Raw genomic sequence first — 13,931 nt, forward strand, 5'->3', positions numbered from 1 at the left:
CTACTAGAGAGAGAACTATGTGTGTGTGTGTTTGAGAGAGAGAGAGAGAGAGAGAGAGAGAGAGAGAGAGAACTGTGTGTGTGGTGTGTGAGAGAGAGCTACAAGAAAGAGAAATCGATTTGTTTGTGTGCGCGTGTGTGTGTGTGTGTGTGTGTGTGAGAGAGAGAGAGAGAGGGGGAATTGTTGTTCTTGGTGTGTGTGTGTGTGTACTGAGAGAAAGAGAGAGAAAATCAAGAAGTGTGTGTGAGAGAGAGGGGCTTAATTTAAAGGGAAGTAGACGATAAGAGCGCAAGGTGCATGTACTCTGTGTGAGAGAGAGAGAGAGAGAGAGAGAGAGAGAGAGAGGGCAAGTTGCGAACTCTCCAGGAGAGAAAGAGATATAGAGAGCAAGCGTCTATAGTGTAGGAAAGGGATGGTAAACTTTATATTACACACACACGCACATACATACTATAGTGTAGGAAAGGGATGGTAAACTTTATATTACACACACGCACATACATACGATTTTGTTCCCGTCGACGCCCCTAGTTCGTATAAAGGCACCCTTTTTTTTTGGACCCAAAGCTAGACACCTTCTCTCTTTTTTATCCCAGGTTTATCCTCAGGATGCTTGCCGTAAAAATAGGATTTTTTATCAGCGTAGACGTAGTATGATCCAATGGCTCATATTTTTCTGAAAAACATAGTTTTTGAGAAAGGGTAAAGCTCATAGTGTTTGAGCAAGGGCAAAGGTGTCCGTAGGAGATCATCGCCATGGCTGCCGCTGCTACTGTATCCCGCATCAAGCTTGGTTCGCAGGGTCTGGAGGTTTCTGCGCAGGGGCTGGGCTGTATGGGCATGTCAAGCGGCTATGGGCCACCTAAACCCGAAGAAGAGATGATTGAGCTTATACGGTATGCAGTGAACGACTTGGGCATCACCTTCCTTGACACCTCGGATGTTTACGGCCCTCACCACAACGAAACCCTTCTCGGCAAGGTACTCCTGGCATTTCTCTGATCATTTGTTCTTGATTGGCTTGAAGGAGAATTTCAATGTCTGTTGGCATGAAGGTGTTTAATGGCACTTTTTGACATGTAACTGTGAGCACTTTAGATCTGGCCCCTGATTATATGTAAATGGCAGTCTCAAAGATGTAGGAGTTTGGATGTGTCCTCTGCTTTGACCTTTACAAATAATCACTTGAAAATCTGATGAGCCCTTTCAGATCTTCATTTTCGTACATTGTTTTTTTGTGGGTTCTGAAGATTAAGATATATGATGACTTGAAGGTTGACCTGTTTGTATTGTGAGTATGTGTGGGCGCTTATTCGCACTTGAGGTCGAGCTTCTTGGGCTACTTGCAGGCACGTAAAATCCACCCTCTGTTTATGTGGGCAGTAGGAATTTTTATATGTTTGCCATGCCTGAAGTTTTACAATTGGGCACTTGAAATCCATAGAAAATCTGATTTGTCCCCTGATGTAAGATGTTTGCCATGCTTAAAAGTTTTACAAGTAGGCGCTTGAAATCTACAGAAAATGTGATTTATCACCCTTGATGAACACTGGTCAATGTGAATAATCACCCTTAATGGGACACTTATACTGAGATAATTGATGAATACTTAAACTTTAGATAATCATTTTGATTAATTACACATGATCAGCACTCAAATTGAAATGGTCATCTTGATTAGTTACCCATGGTGAGGCACTGAACTTTGGGATGGTTGATAGGCACTTGATATCAAGATCATAAATTACTTTTGAAGGACTTGAAATTGAGGCAGCTAATTGGCACTTGAAATTGCACGTAACATCAATCTGAGTACATTGATGCTAGCGTATGCAGAATTCAAAGTGTAGCGATTCTCATACATGTGCGCCATGCTTGCACTTGAACAATTGGGCACTTAGAACCCATCAAAATCAAACCCCTTGTGCTGGCTGATGTTTTAGAGCGTTCAAAGAATCTGAGATGATATGTCATGTTTCAATTTAAACATTTGAGCACTACAAAAGCCCAAATGTGAGAATTAAGCCTCTTGATGTGCCATGCTTGATTCAAAAACCAACACATGGTGTGCAATTCTTTGATGGGGGCAATTTCAAAGCTGACAGAATTAGCCCTTCTGATTCATTAAGGCACTGTTTGTGCATACAAGCATGCCTCCTGATGGTGCTTCTTACTCCAACTGAAGTAGAACCTTTAATAAATGTTTTTTATGAATGCTTCCACACAATGCGTTCTACCATCTATCTACATGAACCTCGAATTTTTGTGTATTGTGCAGGCTTTAAAGGGGATTCGAGACAAGGTTCAGCTAGCCTCCAAATTTGGGATATGTGTGGAAAATGGACAACGCTCTTTCAGAGGAGAGCCAGCATATGTTCGTGCGTGCTGTGAAGCAAGCTTGAAAAGATTGGATGTGGACTGTATTGATCTATATTATGTGCATCGCATAGATACCAAAGTCCCCATTGAGGTCACGGTAGGGCTAGATTCCTAACTTGTTCAGTCAACTAGAAGGAAGTTTTTGTTATTCGTTAGATTAATCTTTGGGTGAAGGCATTGGGCTTAGGGGCTTTACAGGCTTGTGAGTGCCTGTGAAAAATGACTAATCTTCCCCACCCCTCATGGATGAGAGATCTCCCGTCCAAGCAACCTCTGAAAATTGGGGATGGTCTGTGGAAGGCCTTACTTTGTTGCAGCTGTTGCACACACAAGTTGAGGAATCAAGTCAATGCTCTGGTGGTTTGCTTGCAGGTTGGAGAGATGAAAAAGCTGGTTGAAGAAGGAAAGATAAAGTACTTGGGCCTCTCCGAGGCTTCAGCTTCTACTATCCGCCGAGCTCATGCAGTGCATCCTATCACTGCAGTCCAACTGGAGTGGTCATTGTGGACTCGTGATGCAGAGCTAGAAATCATACCAACGTGCAGGTGTTTTCTTGTTTTCTTTCACATTTATGAGTTTGTTTTAAGAATTTTTGCCTCAACTTTTTTCAGATGTTGGCTGCTTAATGCAGGGAGTTAGGTATTGGTATTGTGCCCTTTAGTCCACTGGGACGAGGCTTCTTTTCAGCTGGAGCCAAGGTTTTGGAGAATGTCACAGATAATGATATGCGCAAGGTACTCATTTCTTAACCCCAGCATCTCATTTATATGCTTTGTTTCATGCCCAATGTTTCGCTTCCTTATCTTTGTCTTTGTTGTTATTCAGTGGGGTCAACCAAGATTTGCATCTGAGAACCTGGACCACAATGTGGAACTGTTTTTAAAGTTGAACGATCTTGCTTCCAAGAAGGGCTGTACGCCAGGCCAACTTGCTCTTGCATGGGTGCAGCACCAGGGAGAAGATGTCGCTCCCATTCCAGGCACCACGAAACGAAAGAATCTGGAGGAGAATGTGGGTGCATTAAATGTTAAGCTCTCCAAGGGAGAGCTTCAAGAACTCGAAGCTATCTTTCACAGTAAGTGTGCTGCAGGCGATCGGTACAAGGACATGAGCTGGTCCACGATGGAATTGGAGACGATTCCTCTTTCGCAATGGCAGGGTGCATAGAAAAACTTGAGATAGTCTATAGAGAGTTTGAACACTAAATAATTGCACTTTAAAAGGGCAGCGGGCTACTTGTTATCTCGATGATTTGGATTTACCTCCATAAAGATGACATATGTCCACAAAGTTGAACTTTGAAGATTATAAGCTCTCTTTATGTATAGCAAGTGTTAGTTATGTGTAATTATGCCTACCCTAAATGTGACTGACACCACACTCTGCTAAATATGAATCTCATCAGTGTAATGTCGGTGCTTTCCGTTTAGGAATGTGTAGGTTGTGGCATCGCTGCAAAAGGATTGGTGAAGCTAGATTCATACAGACTGCAATCGCTGCTCGGGTGAACTCGTTCGCAAAGCAATTGCAATGGAAGTTCTGCAGGGAAGCTATGAACGCAATTGCCAACTATTGAAGTGGACTTTTGAGCATGTATAAAGTTAAGGAGACAGAAAGCAAGAGTCAGACTTCTGGATTTAAAGAATTAACATTCTCATACTAAGGGTAGAGGGGCCGATAACATGAAGAGTGTTAGTGAGAAGACCCATAATATGTGAAAAGGAGAACATTCATAGAGTTTCTCCCTCGTGTCCACTTTGGATCAGCTGAAAATGATACATATTTGGACTCTCCATTTTCTTCCCCTCTATCAGCTGTCATCATTGTCGCTTTTAAGCCTTGCTTTTCCTAAAGGTTGACATATGATTTTTGTGCCTTGAGAGAAGCTTCCATGTGCTCAATGCTCACAACTGCTCATTTCCATGTATTCTCAAAATAAAAGCAGCCTGAGATATAATCAGAAGATAGAAAAATTGCACACAAATTATGTGGTGGTGGTGAGCTCAAATGCATGAGATTTGCCTACTGCAATGTAGCAATTGGCTGCCAACCACTGCCGCGTATGGAGATTGCTGTCAGGTGTAGATTTGTCACTTGAACTTCTGATTGTCTTAAGTAGGTGCCTTCCCAAAAGTAAACTTATCGCCATTCTTTTTTTCTTTGCTAGTTAATTATTATTTTACTATCAAATGACTAGCTAAACAATCCACATTTTATGATTATTAATTTATTTTATGTTCATTGTAGAATCTATTTTTTATATATGATTCTAGAAACTACCTTTAAATCTAGGCACCAGTTTAAATCTACTTGTGGTTTTTTAAAGGATGAATTTTGGCTTGTATTCTTATGCTCCAATTTACTGCCTACTTACAATTCGTTTGCACTAGTCCTACCCTAGTGACCATCTCCCCTAATTTGCTTTCCCACAGGGTGATCCTAGGGGACCTCACCGTTGCCTCCATCCTCTTCCATTGTTCCATGTAGTCTCCAAAACACTCACTCTCAAATCCCATTGATCAAATACAAGACTTTCTTTGATTTTGATTGATCTTGTAGAGAATTCACACACAAAAATGTCCTTTACCATGTAATAGTCAATTTGTTGTCATTCAAGGGCAGTTATGTTTTATTTTTTGTGCTTGAGAATTATAATTTCTTATCCAAGTGTCTTAAAGGTCCTGACACTAGTATCAGAGCTTTGAGGACCACGCAAGAAGAAGGATTTTTGAAGAAAAATTCAAAAACAAATTTTACATAATTATTTGGGAGCAAAGAAAGCAAAAGATTTGATTTTTGGTGACAAAACTAAAGCTTCAAATAAAAAAGGAATACTTGCATGAGAAGGCAAAGATTGGGACAATGTGAAGAAATTAATTGTCAAAAGTGGAAGTGCATTAGTCAAGAAATTGATTGTGAAGTGGAAGTACATTAACAAATCAGTTTCTATTCAATAATACTTCTTCTCCACCACCTTTTTCAAAACCTCTTTCTAAAACCACAAAACCATTTTAAAAACCACCTTTTAATTCCTTAGCACTCTCCAAAATCGAACAGTAAGGATGGAATGACAAAATCGAACAGTAAGAGTAAGTTTTGAGAATTGTTCTTCTAATTTCAAAAAATAGAAGAGCTCCACAGCCCAGTAAATCTATAGTGTGGATGGTGGAGGGGCTTCCATATTTTCTTTCAAGGAATACATAAATTTACAAATCATTCCCTCTGTGCATTGAGCCCGTCACCTCAATTTTTCTCTCTCTCTCTCTCTCTCTCTCTCTCTCTCTCTCTCTCTCTCTTTTCTCTTTTGCGCTGGCTGCCCTTCTTTCTCTTTGCCGGCCGTTTTGCCTTCTCTCTATTCCCTCTCAAGTTTACGCTAAATTGCAGGCTCCTCACTTTCTTTTTTCTCGATCTTTGATTTCTTCCCCCCCCCCCCCCCCCCCCCATCTGCACGGAAAATTTTATCTTCCTCTCTTTTTGCACTGCGTATCGTTGGTTGCTTTTCTCCTCTCTTTCTATTATCATTTGCGCTAAAACCCATCCGCATATTTTCTTTTGTTTTCTTCTTTGCTGTTTCGCAAGATACGTTTTTGTTAAAAGCTTTCAAGCTTTGCTAACTCAAAGCTTTTGAAAGCTTCGTTATTCATAAGCTTTTTTTTAAAAAAAAACAATAAAGTATTTATATTAACTATTCAAAGTCAAACCAACATCATATATGACCCCCTCAACCTACATCTACACTACTCTATTCTTTTTTGATCTCATTTAAAATTTTATAAAGAAAATCTCATCTTTCATCTTCACATAAAAAATTGGACTTATCCCATGAGATATGATATCCCAACAGTAAACAAGCCTCCATCATGGCCTCAGTAGCACAACCCCGGGGAGATTGTTTTTTCAGTAGACCTCCATGTTTTGACCACACCTTAACAGTGGGTCTTGTGCCAACAGAGTTCTCAATAAAGGCTACAAAAGTATGATCCACTTGCTTTTCCTTGTGGTACCATCTCTGGGTTTTGGGCCCAAATCTAGGAGGCCTTTTCTTTTCTCAATCTAACATCTCACCTGCATCCAGCAAATCCACATTAGGGAACAACCCCTAGTATGCATGAAACTCTGCCAAGATAATGGGAACATAATCATGGAATATTCCTTTGTAAATTTTGAATCAGCACATCTAGCTCCACAGACCAGATTTTATTTACATTACAAATAGACCAACACATGCAAATACATTTATACATCAACTCAGAATACTACAGTCCTATACATGTAGTCTTCAAGAACACAATTTCATTTCTACTGGCCCCATAAAGTGCAAGCTCTGATAATGTTAAAAACCAATCCACTGAATTCATCATTGATTGCCCATTTCCCAAGTAGCCAGTCCTCCCAAAAGGTTTGCATATTTAAGCCCTTCTGTATCCACCTAGTCATTTTACCCCAGGTGCTCCTTAAGGCATGGTAGTTCCAAAACAAATGATTACCACTTTCCATAGAAGGGGTGGGCACATGTACAATACCAATGCCTCCTTCATTTTTGGGAATTGCCAGCTTCTCCCAAGCTAACCAGGCAGGGACTCTTTTCTTACCTACATCATTTCTCCATAAGAAATCCTTGATAGGACCAATAATCTCCTTCCAGTGACACTTCCCAAATTTTAGCACTGGACATAGGAACATAACATAAGCATTCAACATTGAGTTGCATATATCAATTCTGATATGAAAGGGTACTTTTAAGCCTTCCCACTTCTTCAATTTCTCCACAAACCTGTTTATGGCCCACATGACCAATTGTGTATTAGTAAGTCCCACCCCAGAGGGAACCCCAAGAAGTCTAACAATTGCCTTTTTCTCAGCATCAGCTAACTTTAAAACAATCCTTTAATGAAACCATTATGTCACTGATGACAATCCTCAAAATCTTTGGTTGAATCCATATTTCCAATCATTCATTCATTGGTGTACTTATGGCATCATTGGCAACTAGAACGCTCACCACCTGTTCACTCAGGGGCCTTTTCAATAGTTCCTAGCTCATAGTACCCGGCAATATTTTCACATATAAAAATCAAGATGGAATCCTCGTTGAAGATCACCAAGATCAATCAAGAGATCCATATAAGAGAGCCATGGACTCATCCGTTGAGGACCAGCAAGGTCAATCAACCAGATCCATGCCCGGTTTCAGAAAACAACTCTTACTCCTTGTTCCAATATCTTCCACGATGCACGTGTGGGTATCTTCGGCGACCCAGAGCCCGAGCACCGTATGGTCAGCACCCTCTAGGATCCTTCGCAGGTCACCTAGTGCTTCACTCATAGGCCGCTTCCTTGGTCCCTCATCCACCGTATCGGAAGCTCACCATTTAAATCGAACTGAGGCTGGTCAAGACCTCGGCCGACCTTGCTACGCGAGACGTCCTCCATTGACTCTCCGTCAGCAGTTGCAACTTTATCAGTTAGGTCTCCACGACCTTAATCACAAGACGGTCAAAATACTTCCCCAGCATTCTTGACATAAAACAATCATTTACAAACAGGTCATAAATACAGTTTCTATAATGAACTCACGTCTTTCCAGATTGTTCCACATCAATCCATATTACTTAACCCAATTCCAAATTATATGTGTATCCATTCTTGACCAGATACATCATTTTCCATCCCATCACATTAGATTCATTCACTTCACATAACATCCATTCCTATCTTTCTTAATTTACATTACGTCTCATCACATCCATTTCTCATTACATCTCATTCGTTCACATCTTATATTATTCATTCACATTCTGATTCACATGACATCTCATCTCATCCATTCGCTCATATCGACTTCATATCCATTCACATACATTTTTGCATTCATTATTCCACATACACATCCACATTCGTACATCCACATTCACATCTACATCCATACATCCATTTTCACATCCACATTCATACATCCACATCCACATCCACATTCATACTTCCACATCCACATCCACATTCATACTTCCACATTCACATCTACATCCATACATCCATTTTCACATCCACATTCATGCATCCACATCGATACATCCATTTCCACATCCATATTCATACATCCACCTCCACATCCATACATCCACATCCACATCTACATCCATACATCCATTTTCACATCTACATCCACATTCTTACATCCACATTCACATCTATATTCATACATACACATCCATATCCACATCCATACATCCACATCTATATTCATACATCCACACCCACATCCACATCCATACATCCCTATCATACATTCACATCCGCGTTCACATTCATACATCCACATCCATACATCCATATCCACATCCACATCCATATCCACATTCACATTCACATATATCCACATTCTTACATCCATATCCACATCCGTATTCTTATCCACATTCCATATCTACATTCATACATCCACATCTACATTCATACATCCACTTCCATACATACACATCCATATTCATACATCCATATCCACATCCACATCCATACATCCACATCCACATCTACATCCATACATCCATTTTTACATCTACATCCACATTCACATCTACATCCATACATCCACATCCATACATCTATATCATACATTCACATCCACGTTCACATTCATACATCCACATCCATACATCTATTTCTACATTCCCATTCATATAACCACATACGCCTTCACATCTATTCTTTTACATCACATCCATTCTCGCCCTATCACAACCCATATACATCTTATCCCATCAGATACACTTCTTACCTCATCCCATACACATCTTATCACATCCTAACTCATCTTATCACATCCTAACTTATCCCATATGCATCTTATCACATCCTATCACTTCTCATACACATCTTATCACATCCTATCACTTCCCATACGCATCTTATCACATCCTATCACATCTCATACACATCTTATCACATCCTATCACTTCCCATACGCATCTTATCACATCCTATCACATCTCATACACATCTTATCACATCCTATCACTTCCCATACGCATCTTATCACATCCTATCACATCTCATACGCATCTTATCACATCCTATCACTTCTCATACACATCTTATCACATCCTAGCACATCTCATACGCATCTTATCACATCCTATCACATCTCATACACATCTTATTAGGCATAAAGATAACTTTAGTAGGAATAACACTTTTATAATAATCCTTTTATGCATTTTACTATGCATAAATTCTAATTTAATGAGAATAATACTTTCGAAATAAAAATAAATCTTTTATACATCTTTCTATGCATAAATTTCCATCTTAATGAAATTAACACTTTTAGAATAAATCTTTTATGCATCTATCTATGCATAAAATCAAAATTGATAAGAATAACTCTTTTGAATTAAAAATAAAATTCTTTATGCATCTTTCTATTTATAAAATCAAAATTGATAAGAATAACTCTTTTGAATTAAAAATAAAATTCTTTATGCATCTTTCTATGCATAAAGAAAAAATTGATGAGAATAACACTTTTGGGTTAAAATAATTTCTTTATGCATCTTTCCATGCATAAATCCAATTAAGTAGGAATTACACTTTTAGAATAAAAGAATTTCTCTTATGCATCTAATTTGTGCATAAAATCCAATTATGATGAAAATCTCACTTTTAATATAAAAAAAGTCTTTTATGCATATGTTGCATACAAATCATTTATGATGAAAATCAACAAATCATTTATGATGAAAATCATTCTTTTGATATAAAAGAATTTCTTTTATGCATCTAATTTATGCATAAAATCCTTTATGATAAAAATCACACTTTTAATATTTAAAAAAAAATCTTTTATATACATCTACTTATGTATAAAAATCAATTATGATAAAAATTACTTTTTTATAAATAAATATTTCTAGTATACATTTTTCTATGTCTAGAATGAAAATAACCCTTTAAAAATACTCATACGATGGGGATTACTCTTTTTAACATAAAATTTAATTACTAGAAATCCTCTTTTTCTTAATTCATCAATTATGCATAACATAAAAATCAATTTCTCCATGATTACAATGAAATTCTTTCAATTAATCTAGGATGATAATTTCTAGAATATGGTAGGAAGTCCTCTTTTCATGCTTTGAATGAAATTATTTTATGTGTAATTTTTACAAAATTTTTACCATAGCTCTGCTGCTATGACTGATAAATCTCAATTATTTTAAAGGATAAAGCTTATCATTAAGGGAATGGTTAGAATGATCCCTAATTGGATGATTAACCCATAATGGATTGAATCATCAATATTCATGAAATACATAAACTAAAAGTATAAAAAAAAGCCCTTAATTTGGCCTCAAGCATAGATTAATCTTGGATTAAGGAAAAGCTTTACGAAAAGCTTCATTTGGATTGAGAATAGGTCATGAGAATGACCATTCTTTGAGTGAGAGAGAGAAATTACATAAAAACCATTAAAATTAAGCATAAATAGAAATTTATGTAATTCTTTACTACCATTCATCAATTAACTTCAATAGCATTCAAAAACCATTCCAATTAAGCTTCTCAAGCTTGAGAGGGATTGAGAAGAGAGAAACATTGAGAATTTATAGAAAAGATCAAAATTCACCATTTACCTTACAAATTGCTTGATTCTTTATTCACGGTAGAGGCCCCCAACCAATCAACTGGTTTGGTGTGCTGATGAAGTCACCAATGGAAATTGAAGAAAGAGGGAAGCTCCAATTTCTTCAATTTGGAGAGAATTTTAGAGAATAGTAAAAATTAGCATTATTTCAGCATAATTTTGGCATAGTATAATTCTCCTATTTTTTTACAAAGACTCAGGTTCTATTTATAGGAGAGGGAGGCTCTAACCAAGACCAACTGATTTCTAGAATTTTCTAGATTTCAGTTTGGTTGAATTTGGACTAGATTTGGACCTAGTTTGGTTCCTTTTTGATTCGGTTTTGATTCGGTTTGATCCAAGAGAGAGAAGAGAAAAAAATATCACATTATTTTTGAGTTTAAAACTCATTCAAGCATGTGAAGTATGCACCTCCTTGAAGGGACTCCCCTTCCTTACATATGTGTCAAAATGGAATGATTATACCCAAAATATTTCATTATTTTAGTAATAACCCTTGTACATAATCAACTCTTCATCTTATGTGAGCATTTACTCATTTTTGGGTAATTTCTTTTACAAATTGGATTTATCTCCTCCCCCACACATGGATTGATCTTATTGGCCCATAGGAACCTTAATTTAAAATTTCAAAAAAATCTTGACCTTGAGGATAATGCCTCTTGAGCAGATTATACTCGATTTCTAATGCACCTTCTAGAAATCTTATTAAACTTCTGTTTTAGGAAAACTTATATTAATAGGATGAGAATTTTTTCTATCCAAAAATATTCAAAATCTAAATAGTCTCTCTCTAGAATATTTTCTCTCTCTAGGCCAAAACAGGTAAAAACAAGATCTTTGATATTTCTGAAGAGGGATTTGACTACAGGGGAAGATACTCGACATCCTGAGAGGATGGGGGGAGGAATCTTACATTGAGCCTCTCAACAATCTTTGTCAATATCAAACTAAAAACCTTGGTGGTGCTCTATACCTGGTCATTTGCCTATGGATAATATGGCGTTAACTATGGTGTGCCATCATGAATGTGTTAGTGAGATTTTTTATTACATCGTTGATGAAATGCTTACGATGATCGCTCACTAGCTCAAATGGACATCCAAAGTGGGTAATGATGTTTTCATAGAGAAACTTAGCAGTCGCCATGGCATCCGCTTTTTCATGAAGCTCTTACTTTAGTCCATTTTCTCGCTCCATTTTGGAATAGCCTTAACCTTGAATAGTGTAGCATTTGGTAACTCGTAATCAATTCCGATTGGTGCTTCACCATTAGGCATGCAAGATAGATGATCCGCCATGACATGTTTCTTACTAGGCCTCACAACCATTATAAAATCAAACTCAATAAGAATCAACAATCACCTTGTGATCCTTCTCGTGGAGCAGGGTTTGTTTACCACAGATACAACAAGACTTGATGATAGAAAATAAATTTATTAGCAAGAAAGTAATGTCAAAATTTCTTTACAACATAAACCATTGCTAACCCTTCACGCTTAGTGGTGGTGTAATTGATTTGAGCCTTATCTAGTTACAGAGTTGTAAAACTAATAGGATAGTCCAATTTATGTTCCCCTGGCTGTGCTAGAACACATCCAATTGTAAAATTAGAGGCATTAATATGTACATGAAAGATGAGATCCCAATTAGGTGTTCGCAAGATTGGAGCACTAACCATAGAAACCATTGATAACCATAGAAACAAGTGAACTGTCAATACCACCTCATCAATATTGATTAACTTCTCTCATAAATCCTTAACACGGGTGAAAATCCATCCATAGAACCACCCTCAATCATATGCTCCATGTCAAGATTTTTTCAGAGATAAGCTACACGAACCTCATTTGCAGATATGATATAAAGAAGCAAGAATATCCCATGCACCCTTAGAAAAAGTATGTGAACAGATATGTAGAATGACTTGTTGTTTAAACGAGAGAGAAATCAAGGCATGAGAGTGTGTATCTTTAGCATCCCATCTAAGTTGTTCATGTGTAGAAGGGACTAATGCAAGCGGTGCATTTCCACTGGAACCAGAATCACTCATTCTAATAGTGGATCCAACTGATGTGCTAATTGTTTGCAGATGTGGAACTAGCTGTCCTTAACTTAACGCAAAAGACATATACCCACAAATTCTTTGCAACCAATACATGCTTCATCATATATGCCCACATGGGATAGTTAGTCCCATCAAGCTTGTCCTCGGTAGAGAGCATCCCAAATACATTATTATTAGCCATGTCTCAAAAGTGACTAACAATCTTTCCCAAGCAAATATCACTGCACAACGCATTGCAAACCCTTAATTTCCACTAAAGGCAAGCCTCTGTGATGCCCAATAATTTATTGTTGACAAGGACTTGAAAATGTATTGAGATGACAGTGTAGGGACAGAAAAGCTATTTGAATAAAGACTTGATGACCAAAACAGACCCCATTGAAGATGGGTGTCGCAATGTATGTCGATGTCGAGTGCACTAAAAGAGAGCACAAGGAATGCCGGATTCAATCTAGGGCTCGATTCAACTCTATTTTTAGAGAAGCTAAAAATTTGTAAAGGGGATTAAATGGCCTGAACGGGCTGTGATTCAGGTGTTCTTCAACTTGGGAGACTAAAATAATGATAACAAATACAAGTGTGCCAAAATAGGTAAAAACTTTCTAGCCTAAAAAATTGGCTCTACAACAGTGGCACCAGCACCGGGGCGGTAGTGGAGCAGGGGGCGACTCAACTGGCAGAGCGGGGGGCGGAGGCAAAAATCCTCAAATTAAAAAATTGATTTGGGGGTTTTCAAATTGCCTACTAGGTAAAGCCTTTGGAGTAGACTGCGAAGTAGGCAGTGATAACCCGTTTGTGTGGCAGCTTGTAGGCGATTGCAGATCTGGTTCAGCATCT

The 13,931-nt window shown here is 37.9% G+C and overlaps 1 protein-coding gene across 1 annotated transcript; it reads left to right on the top strand.

Annotated features, from left to right (window-relative positions):
* The first annotated feature begins 594 nt into the window (after positions 1–594).
* LOC147627925 (auxin-induced protein PCNT115-like) lies at positions 595–3,727 on the top strand. The gene is made up of 5 exons (XM_086814897.1): positions 595–981; positions 2,279–2,476; positions 2,752–2,924; positions 3,011–3,113; positions 3,205–3,727. The coding sequence occupies exons 1-5, from the start codon at positions 757–759 to the stop codon at positions 3,544–3,546; spliced, it is 1,041 nt and encodes a 346-aa protein (XP_086671023.1). The 5' UTR covers positions 595–756; the 3' UTR covers positions 3,547–3,727.
* The last annotated feature ends 10,204 nt before the right edge of the window (positions 3,728–13,931 follow it).

The sequence above is a fragment of the Cibotium barometz genome, chromosome 20, assembly GCF_041138505.1.
Source record: "Cibotium barometz isolate CiBa-2024 chromosome 20, ASM4113850v1, whole genome shotgun sequence".
NCBI lineage: Eukaryota > Viridiplantae > Streptophyta > Polypodiopsida > Cyatheales > Cibotiaceae > Cibotium > Cibotium barometz.